The 26,504-nt window shown below is 48.5% G+C and overlaps 1 protein-coding gene across 1 annotated transcript in view; it reads right to left on the bottom strand.

The window, feature by feature from the left end:
- The window catches only part of SART1 (spliceosome associated factor 1, recruiter of U4/U6.U5 tri-snRNP), a 244,084-nt gene that overhangs the window by 198,430 nt on the left and 19,150 nt on the right, over window positions 1–26,504 (bottom strand). The window contains exons 3-5 of the mRNA XM_030219089.1: window positions 6,418–6,473; window positions 5,597–5,723; window positions 4,884–4,989 (exon numbers count right to left, since the gene is read on the bottom strand). Of these exons, the coding sequence (XP_030074949.1) occupies window positions 4,884–4,989; window positions 5,597–5,723; window positions 6,418–6,473 (289 nt within the window). The remainder of the gene's footprint in view (window positions 1–4,883; window positions 4,990–5,596; window positions 5,724–6,417; window positions 6,474–26,504) is intronic.

The raw sequence follows: 26,504 nt of genomic DNA, 5'->3' as shown, positions 1-26,504 counted from the left end.
CTGCGAGGACCTGCAAACAGCACAAAAAGATGATCAGAGGTCCTGAAAGAATTTGTAATTCGCAGATACTGCAACAGAGACCTGCGCACATCCAAAAGGTGCAACTGCCCAAATGAATCTGGAAACTCCTCCCTCAACAAAGGAGGGAAGAAAATAGGCTGGTTTAGGTGAAACGCTGAAACCACCTTAGGCATGAAGGAAGGCACGGTCCGAACCGTGACCCCTCACTCTGAGAATTGCAGAAATGGGTCTCTACAGGACAGCGCCTGGAGCTCTGACACCCGTCTCGCCGAGGTAATGGCCACTAAAAAGACAGCCTTCAGTGTCAAATCTTTCTCTGAAGCACGCCGAAGCGGTTCAAAGGGAGCCCCCTGAAGGGCCTTCAATACTTAACCCCAGGTTCCAAGCTGGACAAGGTGCCCACACGGGAGGTCGGAGCCGAAGCACCCCACTGGATGAGCAGCTAAGGACACGCCTTCAACCTTGCCACGCAGGGAGGCCAATGCTGCCACTTGCACCCGCAGGGAATTATAGGCCAAGCCTTTATGTACACCATCCTGCAAAACGTCCAGAATCGGCGAGACAGGAGCCCGCAACGGAGAAAGCGCTCTTGAAACACACCAGACTTCAAACTGGCGCCAAATCCTGGCATAAGCCACGGAAGTGGAGCGCTTACGGGCCTGCAGGAGAGTGGAAATTACCTTATTTGAGTAGCCTTTATCCCTCAATTGCGCCCTCTCAATCGCCATGCCATAAGACTAAAGCGGCAGGCGTCCTCCATGGCCACCGGACCCTGTGACAACAGGTGCGGAACCAGAGGTAACGGAAAGGGAGCCTCCAACAGCATCTGTCGGAGGTCCGCATACCAAGGCCTCCTGGGCCAATCCGGGGCGATGAGCACCACTTCTCCTGGATGCAGCCGAATCCGCAGGAGCAATTGCCCTATCAAGGGCCACGGAGGGAAGACATACAGCAAGCCCAGGGGCCAGGGTTGAGCCAAGGGATCCAACCCGGCAGAGCGAGGATCCCTCCGTCTGCTGAAGAAGCACGAGACTTTGGCACTGGAACTGGACGCCATAAGATCCATCACTGTCTTGCCCCATTTGGCACATATCTGCAGGAATACATCGTCTGCTAGTTCCCACTCTGCTGGATCAATCTGATGCCTGCTTAGATAATCGGCTTGCATGTTGCTCTGACCTGCAATGTGAGCTGCTGACAGACTGTAAATGCAGCTTGGCCCAGTGGCAAATTTGTTCGGCCTGCGCGGCTAGAGCTCTACACTGAGTGCCGCCTTGTCAATTTATGTAGGCCACTGCTGTCGTGTTGTCCGACATCACTCGGACAGCCAATCCTTCCAGGGTCACTTGAAAGGCCAGAAGAGCCAGAAATACCGCTTTCAACTCCAGGCAGTTGATAGACCACTCCGACTCGTCGGGCGTCCACAGACCCTGGGCATGCTTCCCCTGGCAATGTGCGCCCCAGCCCTACAGGCTGGCATCTGTCACCACTAGGCACCAATCGGGGAGCGCCAGCGGTATTCCCCACCGCAACATGCTGTCCGAGAGCCACCACTCCATACTGAGGCGGGCCACAGGGAGCCAAGAATGTCTGCATTGATAATCCTGAGATACTGGAGACCATCGTTAAAGAAGAGAATACTGTAGAGGTCTCAGGTGCGCTCTCGCCCATGGCACCACTTCCAAGGTGGCCGTCATCGATCCCAACAGCTGGACAATGTCCCAAGCTCGCGGGCGGGGCATCCACAGGAGCAGACAGACCTGATTCTGAAGCTTGCACCGCCTTTGCTCGGGAAGAAACACATAGCCTGAGGCTGTGTCGAACCTGGCTCCCAAATATTCTAGATATTGCGAGGGGGTCAGTTAACTTTTGGCCATATTGACGACCCAGCCCAGAGATTGAAGGACTGAAACCACTCTGGCTGTAGCTAGATGACTCTCTTTTTCTGAGTCTGCTCTGATGAGCCCGTCGTCTAGGCACGGGTGAACCCAGATACCCTCTCGCCTGAGAAAGGCAGCTACTACCACCATTACCTTGGAGAAGGTTCGAGAAGATGTGGCGAGGCCAAAAGGCACGGCCCGAAACTGGAAATGTTTTCCCAACACTACAAACCTCAGAAACTTCTGGTGCGGGGGCCAAATTGGTATGTGCAAGTAAGCTTCTTTCAGGTCCAGAGACGTGAGAAACTCTCCTGGCTGTACTGCCGCAATGACGGAGCGCAGGGTTTCCATGTGAAAATGCCGCACTCTTAAGAATCTGTTTAACTCTTTTAAGTCCAGGATCGGGTGAAAAGACCCGCCTTTTCATGGCACCACAAAGTAAATGGAGTAGCGGCCTAGACCTTGTTCGGCGGGAGGCACCGGGGTCACAGCCCCTATCTGGCACAGACTGTGCAAAGTCTCCTCTACCACCACCCATTTGGCGGCAGAACCGCATCGGGACTCCACAAACACGTCTCTCACCGGGCCATCAAATTCTATTTGGTATTCGTCTCTGATCAGGTCCAAGACCCACTGATCTGCGGAGATTTTGACCCACTCCTCGAAAAAGAGGGAAAGTCTTCCTCCGATGACAGAAAACGAGGAGGGGGTCGGCGCACCATCATTGAGAGAGTCGCCCCTGAACTCCTGGCCTTGAACCGGCAGCTGCGGAACGTTTGTCCGAGCGAAAGGAGTTTCTCTGCTGAAAGTGGGCACGCGAAGTGAACCCAGCAGCACGCCCCGGGCGGTACCTTCCAGCTTCACGGAAGCGAGGTCTGTAAGAGGAGCGGACCGCCTGACCCTTAGAGGAAGGCTTCGGCCTATCTTCGGGCAAGCGCTGAGGTTTGGAATCCCCCAAGCCTTTAACAATGTTTTCCAGCTCCTCACCAAACAGGAGAAGGCCTTGAAAGGGCAACTTCACCAACCTTTCCTTAGAGGCCATGTCCGCCGCCCAATGTCGTAGCCAAAGAGTGCGGCGAGCCGCCACTACTACAGCCATTTGTTTCGCCGAAGCTCTGACCATATCATAAAGGGCGTCAGCCAAAAAGGACAAGGCCGACTCCATCCGCGGAGCCACTTCAGATAAAGTCTCCGCTCCATCACCGGCTGTTCCACTGCCTGCTGTAACCAAGCCAGGCAGGCTCTAGCAGCATAACAACTGCATGCAGAGGCCCGAACAGTGAGACCTGCCAAATCAAAGGACCGCTTCAGAGCTGAATCAAGCCTGCGGTCTTGAATATCCTTCAGGGCAACATCTCCTTCAACAGGGAGGGTAGTTCTCTTTGTCACAGCCGTGACCAGGGCCATCCACTTTAGGCATTGCAAAGCGAGCCAAATGTTCCTCACTCAGAGGGTATAATTGCCCCATAGCCCTGGCAACCTTCAAAGGTCCCTCGGGGTCAGCCCATTGAGCCGAAATAAGGTCTTGGATGGAGTCATGCAAAGGAAAGGCTCGAGCAGGCTTTCTGGTACTAGCCATCCTTGGAGTAACAGAGGAGGCTGTGCCACTCCCAGGATCTTCAATCGAGAGGGCTTGTAAGGCATCTGAAATAAGTGCTGGCAGCTCCTCGAGGTGGAAAATCCTCACCGCAGACGGATCATCAAGCTCCTGTGGCAATTTTGCACCCGACTCTGGCTCTTCAGCCCAAGAAGTTCTACCAGACTCCTCAGAATCCTCATAGCCCAACCACGGAGGGGAAAAAAGGGGGTGCGCCACACTCAGAAGGGGAATTAGCCCTTCTGCGTTTATCAGGAGGATAAGAAACAGGCAAAGCCAACTCCAAAAGGCCAGGATCCACCGGGGGGGGGGGGGGGGGGGGGGGGGGGGGGGGGGCAGGCAGAGGGTCCGAAGATCCCTGTGGAAGAGCTCTTTTAAGCATGTACGCCCTATGCAGCATTAAAACAAAATCAGGGGAGAAAACCGCTCCCTGACCGCCCGGGTCCTGCCCAGGGCTATCAGCTCTATTATTAGCCTCACTCAGAGGAACCCCCCCCTCCCCCGGATTCAGGGCTCTCCGTCACAACGGAGGCCGCGCCATGTGGAAAATCCAAAATGGCGTCCGCTGCCAGCTCAGAGCGCAAAAGATCGCCGCTCGCTTTGCTCGGGCCGGCTCTACCGTCTGTACAGCACGAATTACAGAGCCCCGCTGCTGATTTGCGCTTGCTACATTTAGAACAGCGCTTTACAGTCTCCGCAGCCATCGCCGAAAACGGCGGTAAAATTAAAAAATGGCGGTTCGCGCCAAAAACGTCCCAATCGTGGGCCCACCCTAGAGGAGTCAGAAAACACTCTTACCTCACTAGACCGAGTATCGCAGCTCCGGTCCTGCAGAAGAATCTCAAGAAAAAAAACCTCTTTTCCAAGATCGCTGCACTAAAGCGCGACGCGAGTTTAATTAATTAATTATTTAACACTGTGAGGAAAGCAGAGGCAAAAAGAGGTAAATAAAAACACTCTGGAGGCTCAGATAAGTGGGAAAGGCAGGGAAAGGCAAACCAATGTGCCTGCATCCACTGAGTGGGAAAGGACAGGGAAAAGCAAGCTAATATGTCCACATCCATGGGGGCATGGGTAAGGCAGGGAAAGGGCTCACCTATGTGCCTTCAAAGTGAAGCTGCTATAGCCTCTAACACCCCGGCTAACAACTGGCAAGCCAGGAGCCACCCCCAGGCAGATATTTGATGGAGCTCGAAGAAGCTGCAGCCACCCTGCTTGGGGAGATAGAGAATACTGATGAGGCAGTGGTGCTAGCTGGCCAGGAGGCACTGTGAAAAGTTGAGTGCTCTCTATCTCCCTCTGCTGGTTGATGGACACAACCCATATGTAATGGCTTCATCTGCTTGATGACAAGGAATGGCAAGCACTTGCTTTTCTCTGCTTACCCTTTTATCTGCCATCTCCCTTTCAAGCTGGAGCATGCGGCTTCTTTCAATCCAGGCTGCGGTATCATCCAGCCAGAGCTCATCCTCTCCCAGGGATTTAACCTTCCTGCAATAAGAAAAATGTGATTTGTTATATACGAACAGAAATCCTCCCACCTAGTTGTTCCAGGTCTATTGACAAAGGTGAAGTATGGATATGCAATGTCACTCGGACTAGATATTTACCATGGGATTCTACCATGAGCAAATCACAGCCATTACACAAACGGTCCGTCCAGCTAAATAACTGAGCTGTAATAGTACTGCCTCAATTTCCACCCAAAGCAAAAGTAATTGTACTAACCACTAAATATAAAATATTTGTCATTAGCTAAAGAAATGCCTTAAGACTCTTTGCAGCAGAAACTATGAAGCGTGCTCAGTTTCCATTATGTTACAAAAACTCTTATTGGGCCAAACAGAGCAAAATCACAGCCTCCCAAGTACTGAGAGCACAGGGGCAGCAGATTATGAGGTCATCAACCATTGTTAATCCTGCTTGCTAGCCACTGGCTCATGTGTGGCTAAGCAACTCCCTCAGCAGACAAAGGCATTAACTAGGAAAAATAATTTCCATATTATTCTCCTGCACACCACCCTCCACCCAATATGCTAAAAGAAAGCCGGACAGTGAGTCATCTGCAAGAAATATGGAGTCTCGCTCCTTAGCATACCCTAGTTTCTGATTCAAGAGGCGCTTCTCCTTGGCTGCAGCCAACTTTTCCCGTAGCTCTTGTTGTTGCTTTAGGACAATGGGGTTAATCACGTCAGCTGCCACTGGGTCCTCCTTACTGCCAGATTCTAAAATTTGCAAACAATTAAGGACCATACTGAATGCTTCCAGAATTCAAACATTAAATAGCAAATAAAAGGTTATTTGAAGAGAGGGCAGATTCACCAAGCAAACCATCTGGGGAAAGGCATGACAGGGAAGGGCAGGTCCACTAAAAGTAAACCTTTATTAAGATCTTGATCCTTTAAGGTGAATGTTTTCTGCTCATCCTATTCAGATAAATCATTTACCAAAGAGCATTTTCAAATCATCTTAAATTAAATAGAGAATCATTTTATATAATAAAGGGATTATAGCAACAGAAAAAGCACTTGCTATAAGACTTTTCATATGTACATTTTTAAAGTTGCATTTTTCCTTCCAGTAATGACTAAAAGGTTTTTCCACAAGAGTTAAGGATATTTTTTTTGTTACGCTATTTTACACTTCTATATCTCCTTAATGCAAATTTCAAACCAGCTTTGTAGATAAAGATGCTTTTTACTGAGCTGAAGCTATACAAAACTCAGCGACTGATGATGCTGTACACAAGCTTTTTAAAAGTCTTTCGAAAGGCTAAGACAAGATCTGCATGGTCTTGAAAGATCAAAAACTGCCTCCAGCCCAGAAAAAAAGGGAGTGCAACCTGCAGAACTTCACATTTTCTCCAGGATCAAGTCACAAAATGAGAAAGTTTAAGGTCACTTCCGTGGGCTAACTCACCATTTTTCACTGTATTTACTTCCAGAGGTTTCAGGCCTAGCTTTGCTCGTAGTTTGCTGGAGAAAATAAACAAAATCAGACCACAAAATATAAATGTTAGCTTTGTTCACTACAATACAAAAAATATATATATTTCCAACAGGCAGTGGTGTTATGCGTACAAGATCCGCAAAGAGTAGTGGCTGCAGTTTAGGGGTTCCTGAAGGAGTTGAATCACCGAAACAAAGTTTTGTCAAACCTCACTGCCGCTAAAAAGAACTATACACAGATATAATCTATATCGCTGTGGAGATTATGGGAAAATTAGGTTCTTACCTTGGTAATTTTCTTTCCTTTAGTCATAGCAGATGAAGCCATTACGTATGGGTTGTGTCCATCAACCAGCAGGGGGAGATAAAGAGCACTCAACTTTTCACAGTGCCTCATGGCCAGCCAGATCCACTGGCTCTTCAGTATTTGAAGCTTCCAAAGCAGTATGGCAAACCGCAATGGGAATAACATGAACTTTCCTCACAGCGAACGATGGCCCCTTAACAAGGGCATGAACTCAAAAGGAGGGGATGAACACATCCTCCTGGAGGGAATAAACTCGTCCTCCTTATTGTATAACTGAAGGGGATACACGCAACCTCCTAGAGGGAATAAACTCATCCTCCAAAACATAAACTGGAGGGAATGGACTCCTCCTATAAGTGAACATGAATCCTGAAGACTGTTTTCCAACTTTCTCCCAAGGAAGGAACTTCAGGAAACAAGAACAGAACCTGAAACAGATTCACAGCATACAATCATACAGGGAGGGCTCATGGCTTCATCTGCTATGACTAAAGGAAAGAAAATTACCAAGGTAAAAACCTAATTTTCCCTTCCTTGTCATCAAGCAGATGAAGCCATTACGTATGGGATGTAACAAAGCAATCCCTATATAGGGTGGGAACAGGTCACACCACGCGCTAGCACTTGTGCTCCAAAACGCACATCCCTCCTAGCATCCACATCCAGCCTGTAATGTCAGGCAAAAGAGAGCTTAGAAGTCCATGTTGCTGCACTGCATATCTCTTGACGAGAGTGTGCTCCAGTTTCAGGCCAAGAGGAATCCACACTGGACCATCAATACTCACCAGAAACTATTACAAAATTAATCAAATTCATTTTAACTCACAACTACTTCCGCTTTAAGAATGATATCTATCTACAAATAATGGGCACTGCGATGGGCACCAGGACAGCACCCCAATATGCCAACCTTTTTATGGCTGAGTTGGAAGAGACATTTCTGAATACACACCAGACCAAACCTCTAAAATACTACCGGTACATCGATGACATTTTTATGATTTGGACGGAGGCTGAAGAAACTCTGAAACAATTTTATTCTGCCTTCAATACATACCATCCTACAATCAGATTCAAAATTGACTATTCCCCAGAAAAAGTCAATTTTTTGGACACCACGGTCTCAATCAGTGATGGCTGTATACAAACATCTATATACAAGAAACCCACAGACAGATGCAGCTACCTCCACAACTCCAGCTTCCATCCTTCACATACAAAAAGATCCATAATTTACAGCCCAGCCACATGATACCACCGTATCTGCTCTGACCCAGGGGACAGAGACAGACACCTTAAAAGCCTGACTGCATCCTTCAAACAGAAAGGCTACAACCCCAAAATAATCTCCAAGAATATTGCCTCCTCCCTCAGAACACCCAGGGAGAATCTGCTACAGTACAAGGAGAAAAAATCCACAGACAGAATCCCCCATGTAGTGACATACAATCCAGAGCTGGAAAAACTGAGGAAAATCATAAGAGATCTACAACCTATACTCCAGGAGGATGAATTACTGAAAGAGATATTCCCATCCCCACCAGTACTGGCCTTCCGACAGCCACCCAACTTAAAACACAAGCTAATCAGAAGTAAACTTCCATCACAGACTGAAAAGGAACAGAAGGGCACACTTCCCTGTAATTTATCCAGTTGCAAACTATGCCAAAATATTTCACAAGACCCACCAGTCATCGACAAAGGAAAGACATTCAACATAAAGGGATCTTTCACTTGCTCATCTTCCAATGTGGTATATATCATTCAGTGTAAAAAATGTAACGAAGGATGTTATATTGGAGAAACAGGCCAGATGCTTAAGACAAGATTCAATTTACATAGACATCACATGAAGAATACTGGTGCCAGTAGGGCTCCCACGTCTGTTGGTCAGCATTTTACAGGACCAGGACACTGTACCAGTGACTCCACAGTGAGAATCCTGAAAGGTAACTTTAAAACCATACAAGAACGTAAGACCTTTGAAGTCAGAATGATTGAATATTTTAACACCCAACAGAAAGGACTTAACAAGGATCTGGGGTTCCTAGCCCATTATAAACCATAAAGCTGTATGTCTCTGTTGATCACCCCACCCCTCACCTATCCACACCCATCCTGTTAGAATATCAATGATATGCTTTGATGTCCCCATGCATACCTCCTACCCACCCCCATCCTCCCACCCTGTCAGAATGTCATAGTAATGCTTGAATGTTTTCACTTATATACACTGTCAGTTAGCACATTTGCTTATTTCCGATCTGATGAAGAAGGGCAACCTTCAAAAGCTAATCAAGAAATGTATTAAGTTATGTCCAATAAAAAAGGTATCATCTTATTTTCTTTTCCATGTTTTATTTTGTTTGATTTCTATTGATAACCTTAAGAGTGGACTAACACGGCTACCACACTCCTCTAGCCCAAGAGGAAGAAATCGCTCTGGTAGAATGCGCCTTAAAGGCTACAGGCGGAGACCGGCTGGCAAGCAGATAAGCTGAAAAGATAGTTTCTTTGAGCCAGCGGGCAATAGTGGCTTTAGACGCTGGAGACCCTCTGCGAGGACCTGATAGCAAAACAAACAGATGATCATAGATCCTGACAGAGATAGTAACTCGCAGATACTGCGGCAGAGTTCTGCGCACATCCAACAGGTGCAACTGCCCAAATGATTCTGGAAACTCCTCTTTATCAAAGGAGGGCAAGAAAATAGGCTGGTTTAGGTGAAACGCTGAAACCACCTTAGGCATGAAGGAAGGCACGGTCCGAACCGTGACCCCGGACTCTGAGAACTGCAGAAATGGGTCTCTACAGGACAGCGCCTGGAGTTCTGACACCCGTCTCGCCGAAGTAATGGCCACAAGAAAAACGGCCTTTAGTGTCAAATCTTTCTCCGATGCTCGCCGAAGCGGCTCAAAAGGAGAAGCCTGCAGGGCCTTCAAAACTAGCCCCAGGTTCCAAGATGGACAGGGTGCTCGCACGGAAGGCCGGAGCCGAAGCACCCCACTAAGAAACCGTGCCACACCTGGATGAGCAGCTAAAGACACGCCTTCAACCTTACCAGCAAAGGAGGCCAACGCTGCCACTTGCACCCGCAGGGAATTATAGGCCAAGCCTATTTGTACACCATCCTGCAAAAAGTCCAGAATCGGCACGACAGGAGCCCGCATGGGTGTGATCGCTTTTGAAGCACACCAAGACTCAAACTGGCGCCAAATCCTGGCATAAGCCACGGAAGTGGAACGCTTGCGGGCCTGCAGGAGAGTGGAAATGACTGTGTTTGAATAGCCTTTGTCCCTCAATTGCGCCCTCTCAATCGCCATGCCATAAGACCAAAGCGGCAGGCGTCCTCCATGGCTACCGGACCCTGTGACAACAGGTTCGTTACCAGAGGTAAAGGGAGGGGAGCCTCCACTAGCATCTGTCGGAGGTCCGCATACCAAGGCCTTCTGGGCCAATCCGGGGCGATGAGGACCACTTCTCCTGGGTGCAGCTGAATCCACAGGAGCACGCGCCCTATCGAGGGCCACGGAGGGAACACATGTAGTAGGCCCGGAGGCCAGGGCTGAGTCAAGGCATCCAACCCTGCCAAGCGAGGATCTCTCCGTCTGCTGAAGAAGCACGGGACTTTGGCATTTGAACTTGTCGCCATAAGATCCATCACGGGCTTGCCCCATTTGGCACATATCTGCAGGAATACTTCGTCTGCTAGTTCCCATTCTGCTGGATCGATCTGATGCCTGCTTAGATAATCGGTTTGCACGTTGCTCTGACCTGCAAAGTGAGCTGCCGACAGAAACTGAAGATGCAGCTCGGCCCAGTGGCAAATCTGTTTGGCCTGCGCGGCCAGTTCTCTGCACTGAGTGCTGCCTTGTCGATTTATGTAGGCCACTGCTGTCGTGTTGTCTGACATCACTCTGACAGCCAATCCTTCCAGGGTCACTTGAAAGGCCAGAAGCGCCGCAAACACCGCTTTCAACTCCAGGCGGTTGATGGACCACTCTGACTCCTGGTCATGCTTCCCCTTGCAATGTGCGCCCCAGCCCTTCAGGCTGGCATCTGTCACTACTAGACACCAATCGGGGAGCGCCAGCGGCATTCCTCGCCGCAGCATTCTGTCTGAGAGCCACCACTCCATGCTGAGTCGGGCCGCAGGGAGCCAAGAAAGTCTGCATTGATAATCCTGAGAAACTGGAGACCATCTTTGAAGTAGGGAATACTGTAGAGGTCTCAGGTGCGCTCTCGCCCAGGGCACCACTTCCAATGTGGCTGTCATCGATCCCAGCAGCTGGACAATGTCCCAAGCTCGCGGGCGGGGCATCCTCAGGAGCAGACGGACCTGATTCTGAAGCTTGCACCGCCTTAGCTCGGGTAGGTATACATAGCCCGAGTCTGTGTCGAACCTAGCCCCCAAATATTCTAGAGATTGCAAGGGGGGTCAGGTGACTTTTGGCCATATTGACGACTCAGCCTAGAGATTGAAGTACTGAGACCACTCTGGCTGTAGCTTGATAGCTCTCTGTTACAGAGTCTGCTCTGATGAGCCAGTCGTCTAGGTACGGGTGAACCTGGATACCCTCTCGCCTGAGAAAGGCAGCTACTACCACCACTACCTTGGAGAAGGTTCGGGGAGCTGTGGCGAGGCCAAAAGGCAAGGCCCGGAACTGGAAATGTTTTCCCAACACTGCAAACCTCAGAAACTTCTGGTGCGGGGGCCAAATTGGTATGTGCAAGTAAGCTTCTTTCAGGTCTAGAGACGTGAGAAACTCTCCTGGCTGTACCGCAGCAATGTAGGAGCGCAGGGTTTCCATGTGGAAATGCAGCACTCTTAAGGACTTGTTTAATTCTTTTAAGTCCAGAAAAGGGCGAAAAGACCCACCTTTTCGCGGCACCACAAAGTAGATGGAGCATCAGCAGTAGCCGTGTTCGGCGGGAGGTACCAGGGACACGGCCCCTAACTGAATCAGACCTTGCAAAGTCTGTTTGGCCTGTTTGGCGGCAGAACCGCATCGGGACTCCACAAACACGTCTTTTACTGGGGCGTTGAATTCTATTCTGTAGCCATCTCTGATCAGGTCCAGAACCCACTGATCTGAGGAAATATTGGCCCACTCCTCGGCAAAGAGGGAAAGACATCCTCCGATGACAGAAAGCGAGGAGGGGGCCGGCGCACCTACTACTACTACTACTTAACATTTCTAGAGCGCTACTAGGGTTACGCAGCGCTGTACAATTTAACAAAGAGAGACAGTCCCTGCTCAAAGAGCTTACAATCTAATAGACAAGTGAACGGTCGGTCCGATAGGGGCAGTCAAATTGGGGCAGTCTGGATTCACTGAACGGTAAGGGTTAGGTGCCGAACGCAGCATTGAAGAGGTGGGCTTTAAGCAAAGACTTGAAGACGGGCAGGGAGGGGGCTTGGCGTAAGGGTTCAGGAAGGTTGTTCCAAGCAAAGGGTGAGGCAAGGCAGAATGAGCGGAGCCTGGAGTTGGCGGTGGTGGAGAAGGGTACTGAGAGGAGGGATTTATCCTGTGAACGGAGGTTACGGGCGGGAACGTAAGGGGAGATGAGGGTAGAAAGGTAGTGAGGGGCAGCAGACTGAGTGCATTTGTAGGTAAGAAGGAGAAGCTTGAATTGAATGCGGTATCTGATCGGAAGCCAGTGAAGTGACCTGAGGAGAGGGGTGATATGAGTATATCGGTTCTGGCGGAATATGAGACGTGCAGCAGAGTTCTGAACAGACTGAAGGGGGGATAGATGGCTAAGTGGGAGGCCGGTGAGGAGTAAGTTGCAGTAGTCCAGGCGAGAGGTAATGAGAGCGTGGACGAGAGTTCGGGTGGTGTGTTCAGAGAGGAAAGGGCGAATTTTGCTGATGTTAAAGAGGAAGAAGCGACAGGTCTTGGCTATCTGCTGGATATGCGCAGAGAAGGAGAGAGAGGAGTCAAAGATGACTCCGAGGTTGCGGGCAGATGAGACGGGGAGGATGAGGGTGTTATCAACTGAGATAGAAAGTGGAGGAAGAGGAGAAGTGGGTTTTGGTGGAAAGACGATAAGCTCGGTCTTGGACATGTTCAGTTTCAGGTGGCGGTTGGACATCCAGACAGCAATGTCGGATAAGCAGGCTGATACCTTTGCCTGGGTCTCCGCGGTGATGTCTGGTGTGGAGAGATACAGTTGGGTGTCATCAGCATAGAGATGATACTGGAAACCATGAGATGAGATCAGGGAGCCCAGGGAAGAGGTGTAGATTGAGAAGAGAAGGGGTCCAAGGACCGATCCCTGGGGAACACCAACAGATAAGGGGATGGGGGTGGAGGAAGATCCATGAGAGTGAACTTTGAAGGTGCGGTGGGAGAGATAGGAGGAGAACCAGGAGAGGACAGAGCCCTGGAACCCAAATGAGGACAGTGTGGCAAGAAGTAAGTCATGATTGACAGTGTCAAAAGCGGCGGATAGATCCAGGAGGATGAGGATGGAGTAGTGGCCTCTGGATTTGGCAAGGAACAGGTCATTACAGACTTTAGAAAGTGCTGTTTCTGTCGAGTGAAGAGGGCGAAAACCGGATTGAAGCGGATCAAGGATGGCATGAGAGGAGAGAAAATCAAGGCAGCGGCTGTGGACTGCGCGCTCAAGTGTCTTGGAGAGGAAGGGTAGGAGGGAGATGGGGCGGTAGTTGGAGGGACAGGTAGGGTCTAGTGATGGTTTTTTGAGGAGTGGCGTGACTACAGCATGCTTGAAGGTGTCGGGGACAGTTGCAGTGGAGAGAGAGAGGTTGAGGATATGACAGATGGAGGGGGTGATAGTAGGAGAGATGGTGTTAAGTAAGTTGGTGGGGATGGGATCAGAGGAACAAGTGGTGCATTTTGAGGAGGAAAGAAGGCGGGCGGTTTCCTCCTTGGAGATATCAGGAAAGGAGGAGAAGGAGGTCTGGGTTGGTTGGTTGAGGGAGAGGGTTGAAGGGTGAAGAGGAGGAGGTGGCTTGGTAGTGAACTCAAGGTTGATCTTTTGCACCTTGTCGCGGTAGTAGTCAGTCAGTGATTGAGGAGAGAGTGACGGGGGGGTGGGAGCGGAGGGCACTTTGAGGAGGGAGTTAAGGGTGGCGAAGAGACGACGAGGGTTAGAGCTGAGAGAATTAGTCAATTGGGTGTAATAGTCCTGTTTGGCAAGGAATAGTGAGGACTGGAAGGAGGATAGCATGAATTTGTAGTGAAGGAAATCTGAATGGGTGCGAGATTTCCTCCAGAGGCGTTCAGCAGATCGGGCGCAGGAGCGAAGGTAACGGATGCAAGGGGTCAGCCAGGGCTGGGGATTAGTACGCCTTGTGGGACGGGAGGTGGATGGTGCAAGGGTGTCCAGAGCAGAGGAGAGAGTGGCATTGTAAGCGGAGACAGCCTCGTCAACAGACTCAGAGGACATGATGGAGGGGAGGAGATTAGAAATACTAGATGATAAGGTGGGAGGGTCAATAGTCTGGAGATTCCTGGAAGTAGTGGTTAATGTTGGGCGGGGCTGAGGGGGAGGGTGAAGAAGTGTGAAGGTGATCAGGTGATGATCAGAGACAGGAAGAGCTGAGGTGTGGAAATTGGAGGGTGAGCCGGAAGAGGAGAGGACGAGGTCAAGGCAATGGCCATCACGGTGAGTAGGGGTGGTGGAACATAGCTGGAGGTTGAAGGAGGATGTTAGAGTGAGGAACTGAGAAGCGTGAGAGTTGGACAGGTCATCAACGTGTATGTTGAAGTCTCCGAGAATGAGGGATGGAGATGAGGGTTCAAGAAAAACAGAAAGCCAGGCATCGAAGTCGGTGATGAAGGAAGGGAGGGATTTATCAGGGGGGCGGTAAATGACTGCCACTCTGAGTGGCAACGGGTAGAATAGACGGATGGAGTGGACTTCAAAGGATGAGAAGCAGTGAGACTGTGGTAGGAGGAGGGGTTGGAAGCTACAGGAGGGCGAGAGCAGTAACCCGACGCCTCCTCCACGGCACCATCATTGAGAGGGTCGCCCCTGAACTCCAGGCCTAGAGCCGGTGGCTGCGGAACGCTTGTCCGAGCGAAAGGAGTTTCTCTGCTGAAAAACGGGCACGAGACGTGAACCCAGCAGAACGCCCCGGGCGGTACCTTCTAGCTTCACGGAAGCAAGGCCTATAAGAGGAGTGGACCACCTGGCCCTTGGAGGAAGGCCTCGGCCTATCTTCGGGCAAGCGCTGGGGTTTAGGATCTCCCAGGCCTTTAACAATTTTTTTTTTCCAACTCCTCACCAAATAGGAGAAGGCCTTGAAAGGGCAACTTCACCAACCTTTGCTTAGAGGCCATGTCCGCTGTCCAATGTCGTAGCCAAATAAGATGGCGAGCCGCCACTGCTACTGCCATTTGTTTAGCCGAAGCTCTGACAATATCATAAAGGGCATCAGCCAAAAAGGACAAGGCCAACTCCAGCCTCGGAGCCACATCCGAGAAGGGCTCCGCTCCATCTCCGGGCTGTTCCACTGCCTGTTGCAACCACGCCAGGCAGGCTCTAGCAGCATAACAACTGCATGCAGACGCCCGAACAGTAAGACCTGCAATTTCAAAGGATCGTTTAAGTGCTGCTTCCAGCCTATGGTCTTGTATATCCTTCAGGGCAACTCCTCCTTCCACAGGGAGGGTAGTTCTCTTTGTCACCGCAGTGACTAGGGCATCTACTTTAGGCATTGCAAAGCGAGCCAAATGCTCCTCACGCAGAGGGTATATAATTGCCCCATAAACCCCTGGAAACTTTCAAAGGTCCCTCAGGGTCAGCCCACTGAGCGGAAATAAGCTCTTGGATGGAGTCATGCAAAGGAAAGGCTCGAGCAGGCTTTTTGGTACTAGCCATCCTAGGATTCACAGAGGAGGCCGTGCCACTGTCAGGCTCTTCAATAGAAAGGACCTGTAGGGTATCTGAAATAAGCGCTGGCAGCTCATCACGGTGGAAAATCCTCACCGCGGAGGGATCATCCAGATCCTGTGGTAATTCTGCACCTGACTCTGGCCCCTCAGACCACGAAGGCCTGCCAGAACTCTCCGAATCCTCACAGCCCGACCATGGGGGGAGGGGGGGGAGAGGAGGTGCACCACAATCTGAAGGGGAATTAGCCCTTCTACCTTTTCTTTATGCCAATTAACAGGGAAAATAGCCTCAGCGGGCAGTCCCAGGCCAGAATCCACCGGGGGGGGGGGGGGGGGGGGGGGGGGGGACAATAGAAGGGGCCTCAGACGACTCTTGAGGGAGAGCTCTTTTCAGCATGTATGCTTTATGCAATAATAACACAAAATCAGGGGAGAAAAACTCGCCCTGGGCACCCAGATCCCGTCCGGGGCTAGCCGCTCCCTGAACAGCCTCAATTCGAAGTCGTCCCCTCCGGGCTCAGGGCTCCCCGTCTCTATGGAGGTCGCGCCATGCGGAGAATTCAAAATGGCGTCCGCTGCCAGCTCTTGACTATTGCAACCTTCTTCTCACTGGCCTCCCGCTTAACCATCTATCCCCCCTTCAATCTGTCCAAAATTCTGCCACACGTCTTATCTACCGCGTGAACCGATACTCTAATATCACCCCTCTCCTCAAGTCACTTCACTGGCTCCCGATCCGCTACCGTATACAGTTCAAGCTTCTCCTTTTAACCTTCAAATGCACTCAATCTGCAGCCCCCCAGTACCTCTCTACCCTCCTCTCCCCGTATGTTCCCACCCGTAACCTCCGCTCTCAGGACAAATCACTCCTATCTGTACCCTTCTCCACCACCGCTAACTCCAGACTCCGCCCCTTCTGCCTCGCATCACCATATGCCTGGAACAGCCTTCCCGAGCCCATACGTCATGCGCCCTCCCTGCCCATCTTCAAGTCCTTACTCAAAGCCCATCTCTTCTCCCTTGCTTTTGGCGCATAACCACCTTCCCCACTCATGATACCTACACTGACTACATAGTTTGTAACCTTTAGATTGTAAGCTCTTTTGAGCAGGGACGGTCCTTCCCCATGTTAAACTTGTACAGCGCTGCGTAACCCTGGCAGCGCTATAGAAATGCTAAGTAGCAGTAGTAGCTCTGAGTGGGAAGAATCATCGCTCGCCATGCTCGGGCCGGCTCTTACACCTGTACAGCATGATTTACAGAGCCCCGCTGCTGATTTACGCTTGCCACACCGGGAACAGCGCTTTACATTCTCTGCAGCCATCGCCGAAAACGGCGGGAAAATTCAAAACGGCGGTTTCGCGCCAAAAATGCCCCGATCGCGGGCCCACCCCGGAGGAGTTAGAAAACACTTACCTCACCGGACCGAGTATCACAGCTCCGGTTCCATAGAAGAATCAAAGGAAAACCTGTTTCATTTTTTTTTTTTTTTTTTTTAACGCTGTGAGGAAAGCAGAGGTAATAAGAACTCCGGAGGCTCAGATGAGTGGGAAAGGCAGGGAAAGGCGAACCAATGTGCCTGCATCCATTGAGTGGGAAAGGACAGGGAAAAGCAAGCTAATATGTCCACATCCACGGGGGCATGGGTAAGGCAGGGAAAGGGCTAACCTATGTGCCTTCAAAGTGAAGTTGCTATAGCCTCTAACACCCCGGCTAACAACTGGCAAGCCAGAAGCCACCCCCAGGCAGATTTTTGATGGAGCTCGAAGAAGCTGCAGCCACCCTGCTTGGGGAGACAGAGAATACTGAAGAGGCAGTGGAGCTGGCTGGCCATGAGGCACTGTGAAAAGTTGAATGCTCTCTATCTCCCCCTGCTGGTTGATGGACACAACCCATACATAATGGCTTCATCTGCTTGATGACAAGGAATGGATATTTAATAACGCTCACCATTTTCTTTACCTTTGAGACTGGGAACAAGTCGTCACAGAAGAGACACTGAATTAATGTTTTACAATATTGCACAACACACTGTGTACAGAGGCTTAGTGATGCAGAGGGAATTTAAATGATTGCCCTTAATTGTGGCTCTATTCATTTTAACGCAGTCCCACATCTTGATAGCAGGTTGGAATGGTATATTGACTGAAAGCTTCTAATTATTGTATAAATAAAAAAATACATAAAATAAGCCCTTATTTATAATCTCACATCTGGTGACAATGGGAAATTAGTTTTGGTTTGTTTGTTTGTTTTTTAATATTTATAATTGTTGTTTTCCTATTGTTGGATTCTTTTGATGTGAACAATTCTAAAGAAAGCAAATAAACAATAAGCTACTTTAAATGCTCCAAGATTATTCCCCTGCTCCATTAATCTGAGCATGAGGAAAGGTCACATGGTGCCATAGAGAAGGGCAGACACTGATCGCTCTGCTCAGAACCAGACCAGCAATAATCAGCTAATTTGGCAGTACTATAGCATACCTTCCTACTTGCAAGAGGTAGGATAGTGGATTCACTGATCAGGCTCTTAAAGATAGTGGTGCAGTCAGATGTCATCAAAATCGGCAAGAAAGGAGAAGGAAGAGAGTCAGCCCAAAAATTGCAAAATAGTAGAGAAGTTCGTGCCACCCTCTCTGACTGCAAGTTCAGCATGGGCTGCAAAGATCACAACTAAAGTCAAAGCCACAGTGCAGGACACTATTAATAAACAGCTTCAACAGATATCAGATAAGCTGGACAGAATGGAAAGACATTTTACTGCAGTAATAACTGAGCTCCAGGCGGTGCAGCAGTGCGCAAGTGTGGTAGAGGATACACTGCACACATGGTTAGCACAGTGAATGATGGCAGATAAAGACCCGCACAGCCCGTCCAGTCTGCCCAACAAAGTAGCCAGAACAGCATCTGCCACTCTGAGCGGGCCCCATGTTTAACTCTTTAGTGTCCAATGTTCCCATCAATCTGTTCCCATATGGCTTATTATGGGAACATTGGACACTAAATTAATCACAGATTGTCAAGTCTCCACCATGTCAACCATATAGGCTGCCAAACATGATGGCTGTCTTGGTACATGTGGGTACCAATGACATAGGAAAATGTGGGAGAGAGGTTCTGGAAGCCAAATTTAGGCTCTTAGGTAGAAAGCTCAAATCCAGATCCTCTAGGGTAGCATTTTCTGAAATGCTATCTGTTTCACGCGCAGGGCCAAAGAGACAGGCAGAGCTCCGGAGTCTCAATGCGTGGATGAGACGATGGTGCACGGGGGAGGGTTTTAGATCTGTTAGGAACTGGGCAACATTCTGGGGAAGGGGGAGCCTATTCCGAAATGCTTACTTTATTTATTTTTTGTCTATTAGATTGTAAGCTCTTTGAGCAGGGACAGTCTTTCTTCTATGTTTGTGCAGCGCTGCGTACGCCTTGTAGCGCTATAGAAATGCTAAATAGTAGTAGTAGTAGTAGGTGCGACCAGGCTGCTGGCATCGGCATTTAAAAAGGAAATAGAGCAGCTTTTAAACTAAAAATGGGGGGGGGGGGGGGGGGGGGGAGGCCGACAGTCGCTCAAAAGCGCATGGTTCGGGATAAGGTATCTTGCAGGGATACCTCACAAACAGGGAAGATAGGGTTTCTGGATAGTGAGGTTGCACAACAGACCGTGGTAGGCCAGGGGCCCTTAAATACAACTAAAGATCAGACAAAAGATGTCAAATCAATAGTGTCAAGTACTAAGCATCATGCAAATAGGAACAACAAACACGCTGAAATGTCTATATGCAAATGCTAGGAGTCTAAGAAATAAGTTGGAAGAGTTGGAATATATTGCACTAAATGAAAAATTGGATATAATAGGCATTACTGAGACCTGGTGGAAGGAGGACAACCAGTGGGACACTGTCATACCGGGGTACAAAGTGTATCGTAGTGAAAGGGTGGACTGGACTGGTGGAGGGGTAGCATTGTATATTAACGAAAGCCTTGACTCAGATTACAAATTCAGCATGGAACTGAGTTCGATTCCCACTTCAGGCACAGGCAGCTCCTTGTGACTCTGGGCAAGTCACTTAACCCTCCATTGCCCCATGTAAGCCGCATTGAGCCTGCAATGAGTGGGAAAGTGCGGGGTACAAATGTAACAAAACAAACAACAAAACAAAACAAAACAAAATCACACCTTTGAATCATTGTGGGTTGAAATTCCATGTATAAAAGGGAAAAGGACGGTGATAGGAGTGTGCTACCGTCCGCCTTGCCAGGATGAGCAGGTAGATGCAGAAATGATAAAAGAAATCAGAGACGCAAACAAAATGGGCAATGTGATAATAATGGGTGACTTCAATTATCCAAATATAGACTGGGTAAATGTAACATCGGGACACGCTAGAGAGGTACAATTCCTTGATGAAATCAAGGACAGCTTTATGGAGCAGCTGGTGCAGGAGCCGACGAGAGAAGGAAAAATTCTAGAGTTGGTCCTTAGTGGAGCGCATGATCTGTTGAGGGACGTTATGGTACTGGGGCCGCTTGATAACAGTGATCATAATATGATCAGTTTTGATATCAACCTTGAAGTATCTATACACAGGAAGTCAAATATGTTAGCGTTTAACTTTAAAAAAGGAGACTATGATAAAATGAGAAGAACGGTTAAAAAAAAACTTAGGGGGGCAACTGAGAGGGTAAAAACTGTACAACAGGCATGGATGCTGTTCAAAAATACCATCCTGGAGGCCCAGGCTAAACATATTCCACGAATAAGAAAAGAAAGACGGAAGTCCAAAAGACAGCCGGCGTGGTTGAAAAGTGAGGTGAAGGAAGCTATTAGGGCTAAAAGAAACGCCTTCAGAAAACGGGAGATGGAACCGTCTGAAAATAACAAGAAGCAGCGTAAGGAGTGTCAAACCAAATGCAAGGCGCAGATAAAGAAGGCCAAGAGGGATTACGAAAAAAAGATAGCATTAGAGGCAAAAAAACATAGCATACATTTTTTTGTTATATTAAAAGCAGGAAGCCGGCAAAAGAATCGGTTGGGCCGCTGGATGACCGAGGGGTAAAAGAGTTGATCAAGGAAGATAAAGACGTAGCGGAGAGATTCACCGAGGAAGATTTGGGTGGGATACCGGTGTCGGAAATGGTATTTCAAGCGCACGAGTCGGAGAAACTTACTAACTTCACGGTAAACCTGGAGGACGTAATGGGCAGTTCAGCAAACTGAAGAGTAGCAAATCTCCTGGACCGGATGGTATTCATCCTAGAGTACTGGTAGAACTGAAAAATGAGCTTGTGGAGCTACTGTTAGTGATATGCAATTTATCCTTAAAATCGAGCGTGGTACCGCAAGATTGGAGGATGGCCAATGTAACGCCGATTTTTTTAAAAAGGTTCCAGTGGAGATCCGGGAAATTATAGACCGGTGAGTCTGACGTCGGTGCCGGGGAAAATGGTAGAGGCTATTATTAAAAACAAAATTACAGAGCACATCCAAGGACATGGATTACTGAGACCGAGTCAGCACGGCTTTTGTGTGGGGAAATCTTGCCTGACCAATTTACTTCAATTCTTTGAAGGAGTAAACAAACATGTGGACAAAGGGGAGCCAGTTGATATTGTGTATCTGGATTTTCAAAAGGCGTTTGACAAGGTACCTCATGAAAGGTTACAGAGGAAATTGGAGGGTCATGGGATAGGAGGTAATGTCCTATTGTGGATTAAAAACTGGTTGAAGGATAGGAAACAGAGAGTGGGGTTAAATGGGCAGTATTCACAATGGAGAAGGGTAGTTAGTGGGGTTCCTCAGGGGTCTGTGCTAGGACCACTGCTTTTTAACATATTTATAAATGATTTAGAGATGGGAGTTAACTAGCGAGGTAATTAAATTTGCTGATGACACAAAGTTATTCAAAGTCATTAACTCGCGACAGGATTGTGAAAAATTAGAGAAGGACCTTATGAGACTGGGAGACTGGGCGGCTAAATGGCAGATGACGTTTAATGTGAGCAAGTGCAAGGTGATGCATGTGGGAAAAATATACGTCATGCAAGGTTCCACGTTAGGAGTTACGGACTAAGAAAGGGATCTGGGTGTCGTCGTCGATAATACACTGAAACCTTCTGCTCAGTGTGCTGCTGCGGCTCGGAAAGCAAATAGAATGTTGGGTATTATTAGGAAAGGTATGGAAAACAGGTGTGAGGATGTTATAATGCCATTGTATCGCTCCATGGTGCGACTGCACCTTGAGTACTGTGTTCAATTCTGGTCGCCACATCTCAAGAAAGATATAGTAGAATTGGAAAAGGTGCAGCAAAGGGCGACTAAAATGATAGCGGGAATGGGACGACTTCCCTATGAAGAAAGACTAAGGAGGCTAGGGCTTTTCAGCTTGGAGAAGAGATGGCTGAGGGGAGACATGATAGAGGTATATAAAATATTGAGTGGAGTGGAACAGGTGGATGTGAAGCATCTGTTCACGCTTTCCAAAAATACTAGAACTAGGAGGCATGCAATGAACCTACAGTGTAGTAAATTTAAAACAAATAGGAGAAAGGTTTTCTTCACCCAACGCATAATTAAACTCTGGAATTCATTGCCAGAGAACGTGGTGAAGGCGGTTAGCTTAGCAGAGTTTAAAAAGGGGTTAGACAGTTTCCTAAAGGACAAATCCATAAACCACTACTAAATAGACTTGGGAAAAATCCATAATTTATTTATTACATTTGTACCCCGCGCTTTCCCGCTCATCGCAGGCTCAATGCGGCTTTAATAGTAACAAGAGAATACAATCTGTAGTATCAGAATCAACAAAGGCGATATATGATGGGACAAATGAACAAGGAGTAAATGGGACAGAAGAGGTGCGAGAGAAAGGATAGGGATAAGTAAGGAGGTGGGGCGATAAAGGAAAAGTTGGGACGAGCATGGAGGGTAAGAAGGTTGGTAGGAGATGTTTTCTGAGTCATTGTTATTAATGGTTAGTTGAACCGGTAAATAGATGTATTGCTTATGTTTGCTTATGGTATGTCAAGTCATTCGGGTAAACCTGTTTGAATAGATGGGTTTTCAATAGTTTCCTAAAGGGAAGATATTCACTAATTGACCAAATGTATCTGGCTAGAGCATTCCAGAGTTGGGATCCCAGATAGGGGAAGTTAGATGCGTGGTAGGTCTTGTACTTTAGTCCTTTGCAAATGGGAAGATGCAGGTTAAGGGTTTCCCACTCCTGATCAGAAAAACTTCGATTTAGGTCTTTCTTCCAAGCCTCCTGAAAACCAAATGGTCTGGGATCATATCCCCTTAAAAATTTGTACATCACTGAAATTGGTCTGGAAACCCTTCTCAACAAAAGCCATAGATTTTTCAAACTTTCCCTCTCCTGAGGATTTCCCTCCCTCCAACCCATTGCCCCCACAAAATGTTTAATCTGAACATAAGAAATGTCATCCTCCCCCCCCCCCCGACAAACTAAACGTGGAACACAGCGTATCAAAACTCTTCACCCTCCCCCCCATGTAGCCCAACCCAAAAATTCACAATGCCCGCTTGTTCCCACCGCACAAAACTAGCATTCTCTCTCCTTGCCCAAATTTTGGCTCCCATCTCAAAGGCGCCAGTGTTGACACCCTATCAGACCGACCCCATTTCCTCCGCACTTCTCCCCACAATTCCACAAGATGCCTCACATAAGGATTCTGGATCCCTGCCAAGATCACACCCACTCCTTCAGTAGTCCATAAGTAAGAGCTTAGTTATCCCCCTCTCCCAGTCCATAATCATCCTCAGCTGGGCAGCAACATAATACCATTCAATATTAGGCACTGCTCGACCCCCCCTCTCAGGAGCACCCCATAACACTCGTCTAGCTAAATGAGGCTGCCTGCCTCCCCCCCCCCCCCCCCCCACCATATAAATTGGGCCACCAAACCCTGCAATTGTTTAAATATCCGTTTCGGAACCACCACTGGTAACGCCTGAAACAAAAATAATCTAGGCAACACATTCATTTTCACCACTGCCATGCGTCCCCACCACGAAAGCCACAATCTCTTCCACCAGGACAATTCCCCCCGAATTGTATCTATTATCTTCCCATAATTGAGACTATACACCCTACCCAAGTCTCTAGGGATCTGGATCCCCAGATACCTAATGTGATGCCTAGCCCACTTAAACGCAAAGAATTCTCTCAATCTACTTTGCTCCCCCTGAGCTAGAGAAATCCCCAATAGCTCACTCTTATCCATATTAACCCTTAAGCCAGCATACCTTTCAAATTCCTTGAAAATCTCCTACAGGTAGTGTCCGCTCAGGCTCCACCACATATAGTAGCACATCATTCGCGAACAACGCAACGTGATGTTCCATCCCCCCCAACCCTAATACCCTGAAAATCCGGATGCTGACATACCATCGCCAGCAACGGCTCAATGTACAATGCAAAAAGAAGGGGTGACAAGGGACATCCCTGCCTAGTTCCTCTACCAATTGGAAAAAAAGATGTATAACCCCCATTAATATGAAGTTGTGCCTTCGGCTCAGTGTACAAAGCTGTCAACCAAGCTCCAAAATTAGCTCCCAAGCCCATTTGATTCATCACTATATGCAAAAACCCCCAGCTAACCCAATCAAAAGCTTTTTCTGCATCTATGGCCAACAAAGCTGTGCTAACCTGAGATCTTTGTGCCTCCCATATCAAATGAAGAGTGAGCCTAATATTATCCCCTACCTGCCTCTTCGGGATAAATCCTGATTGATCCACGTGAACCAATTTCGGCAGTACCCTAGCCAACCTGTTAGCCAGGATCTTAGTCACTATCTTAGCATCCACGTTCAGAAGTGAAATCGGCCTATAGGCACTACAAACCACTGGGTCCTTCCCTGGTTTAGGTAAAACCGTTATCCCCACCTCTAACATAGAAGCCAGTAGACCACCCCCTTCCAAAACTCCATTTCCTACCCGCACCGAGGTCTGCCAACTACCCCACAAAGCATTTATAAAACCCCGCCGAATACCCATCCAACCCTGGTGCTTTACCATTAGGAAGTTGTTTTATCACACCCTGTACCTCCCCCAATCTGATGGGTTCCCCTAGCTGAGCTCTTTCAGACTCATCCAATCTTGGTAGGGAAATAGTGTCCAAAAACTGAGCGATGTCAACCTCCAACATCTCCTCAGAAGCACTATAAAGTTCCTGATAGTATTTCACAAAACAATATCCTATGCCTAAGTCAGTATATTTCCAATCTCCCCTATCATCCTTCAACTTCTGAATAAGAGAATGCCCTCTCCGTGCTCACAAATACCTGGCCAACTGTGCACTGGATTTATTAACAAATTCAAAATGTTGCTGATTGCGCTTAGTTCTCATAAAACCCACCTCTGCGATCTGTAATTGCACGCTCTCTCCTCTTACTTGCTTAAGTTCTGCCCATACCTGCGGAGTAGAGTTTCTTTTATGTTGCTGTTCCAAATACAATAACCTTGTCCGTAACATCAACGATCGCTGCCCTTTTTCCCTTTTCTTTCGCGACCCCCATTTAATCAATGCACCTCTCACCACTACCTTCAACGCATCCCACAACACCCCATCTATTATTTCCCCATTGTCATTAAAGCGTCGGAATTCTTGGATCGTAAGCTGAATACCTTCCCGCATCTTCTCATCCCCAAGCAATGATTCATTAAGCCTCCAGACTCCTTGTCTCCTACATTGGCCTAACCCAGTCAATTTAATCCACATTGGCGCATGGTCCGAGACACAAATGGTTTCTATCTCTGCAGTCCCCACCATATGCCATCCATTACGATGCACCCATAACCCATCTATCCGGGAATACATCTGTGCTGCATGCAAATAAAATGTATAATCTCGCTGTGTCCCATGCAACATCCTCCAACAGTCCGCTACCTCCAACCCCCTCAAAAATTGCAGCAATGCCTTCCTACCAGGACCACTCCCCCTCTGCTGCCCTCCCCCTCCCGAATGATCTAGCCTTGCATCAGGAGCTATATTGAAATCCCCGCCCCCCCCCCCCCCCCCCCCCAACCTGCCCTCTTACAAATCCCAAAATTTCGTCTTTTAATATTTGGTAAAAATCCCTGTCCCACATTTGGGGCATAAATGTTAAGGTAAAATTATGTCTTACCTGATAATTTTCTTTCCATTAGTCCCATCAGATCAATCCAGAGACTTGTGGGTTATGTCCCTCCACTAGCAGGTTAGATAGAGAGAACACCGAAGTTTGCCACAAGAGGGCATGTGCAGCCATCCCAACTTCAGTATACGATACCAAAGCAGTAAGAAATCCTTGGAACCATAGGTCACTCTCCTGCCTCTCTAACAGAGCAAACGAGCTGCAAAAGAAATCCTTGCAGCTGCTTACAGTAACAATTGTTGAATAATAACGGATTTAACCCGACTTGCAGACTACAAGAAGAACATGAACACAACTGTAAACACCTCAAAGTCTTCAATATATACGTCATACAGAATCAGCTAACGTGAACCCCAGGGAGGGCCTCTGGATTGATCTGATGGGACTAATGGAAAGAAAATTATCAGGTAAGACATAATTTTACCTTCCATAGCGTCCCCAGATCAATCCAGAGACTTGTGGGATGTACCAAAGCAATCCTCAAGAAGGGTGGGACCGCCTACTCCCTGAAGACAACATCGAAGCGCCGAAGAATGCATCCCGACGCGCCGCGACATCAAGCCGGTAATGTCTAGCGAAAGTGCGCACCGAAGCCCAAGTAGCCGCTCTACAAATCTCATCCAACGGCACCAGCTGGTACTCCGCAATGGATGTGGCCTGAGTTCTAGTCGAATGCGCGCGAACCTGAAGAGGAACCGGTTTCCCCAGATATGCCGAACCGATCGCTTCCCG

Source organism: Microcaecilia unicolor, chromosome 11 (assembly GCF_901765095.1).
Source record: "Microcaecilia unicolor chromosome 11, aMicUni1.1, whole genome shotgun sequence".
Taxonomy (NCBI): Eukaryota; Metazoa; Chordata; class Amphibia; order Gymnophiona; family Siphonopidae; genus Microcaecilia; species Microcaecilia unicolor.
The sequence above is the reverse complement of the archived record's forward strand: the minus strand, read 5'-3'. Positions and strand labels throughout refer to the sequence as shown.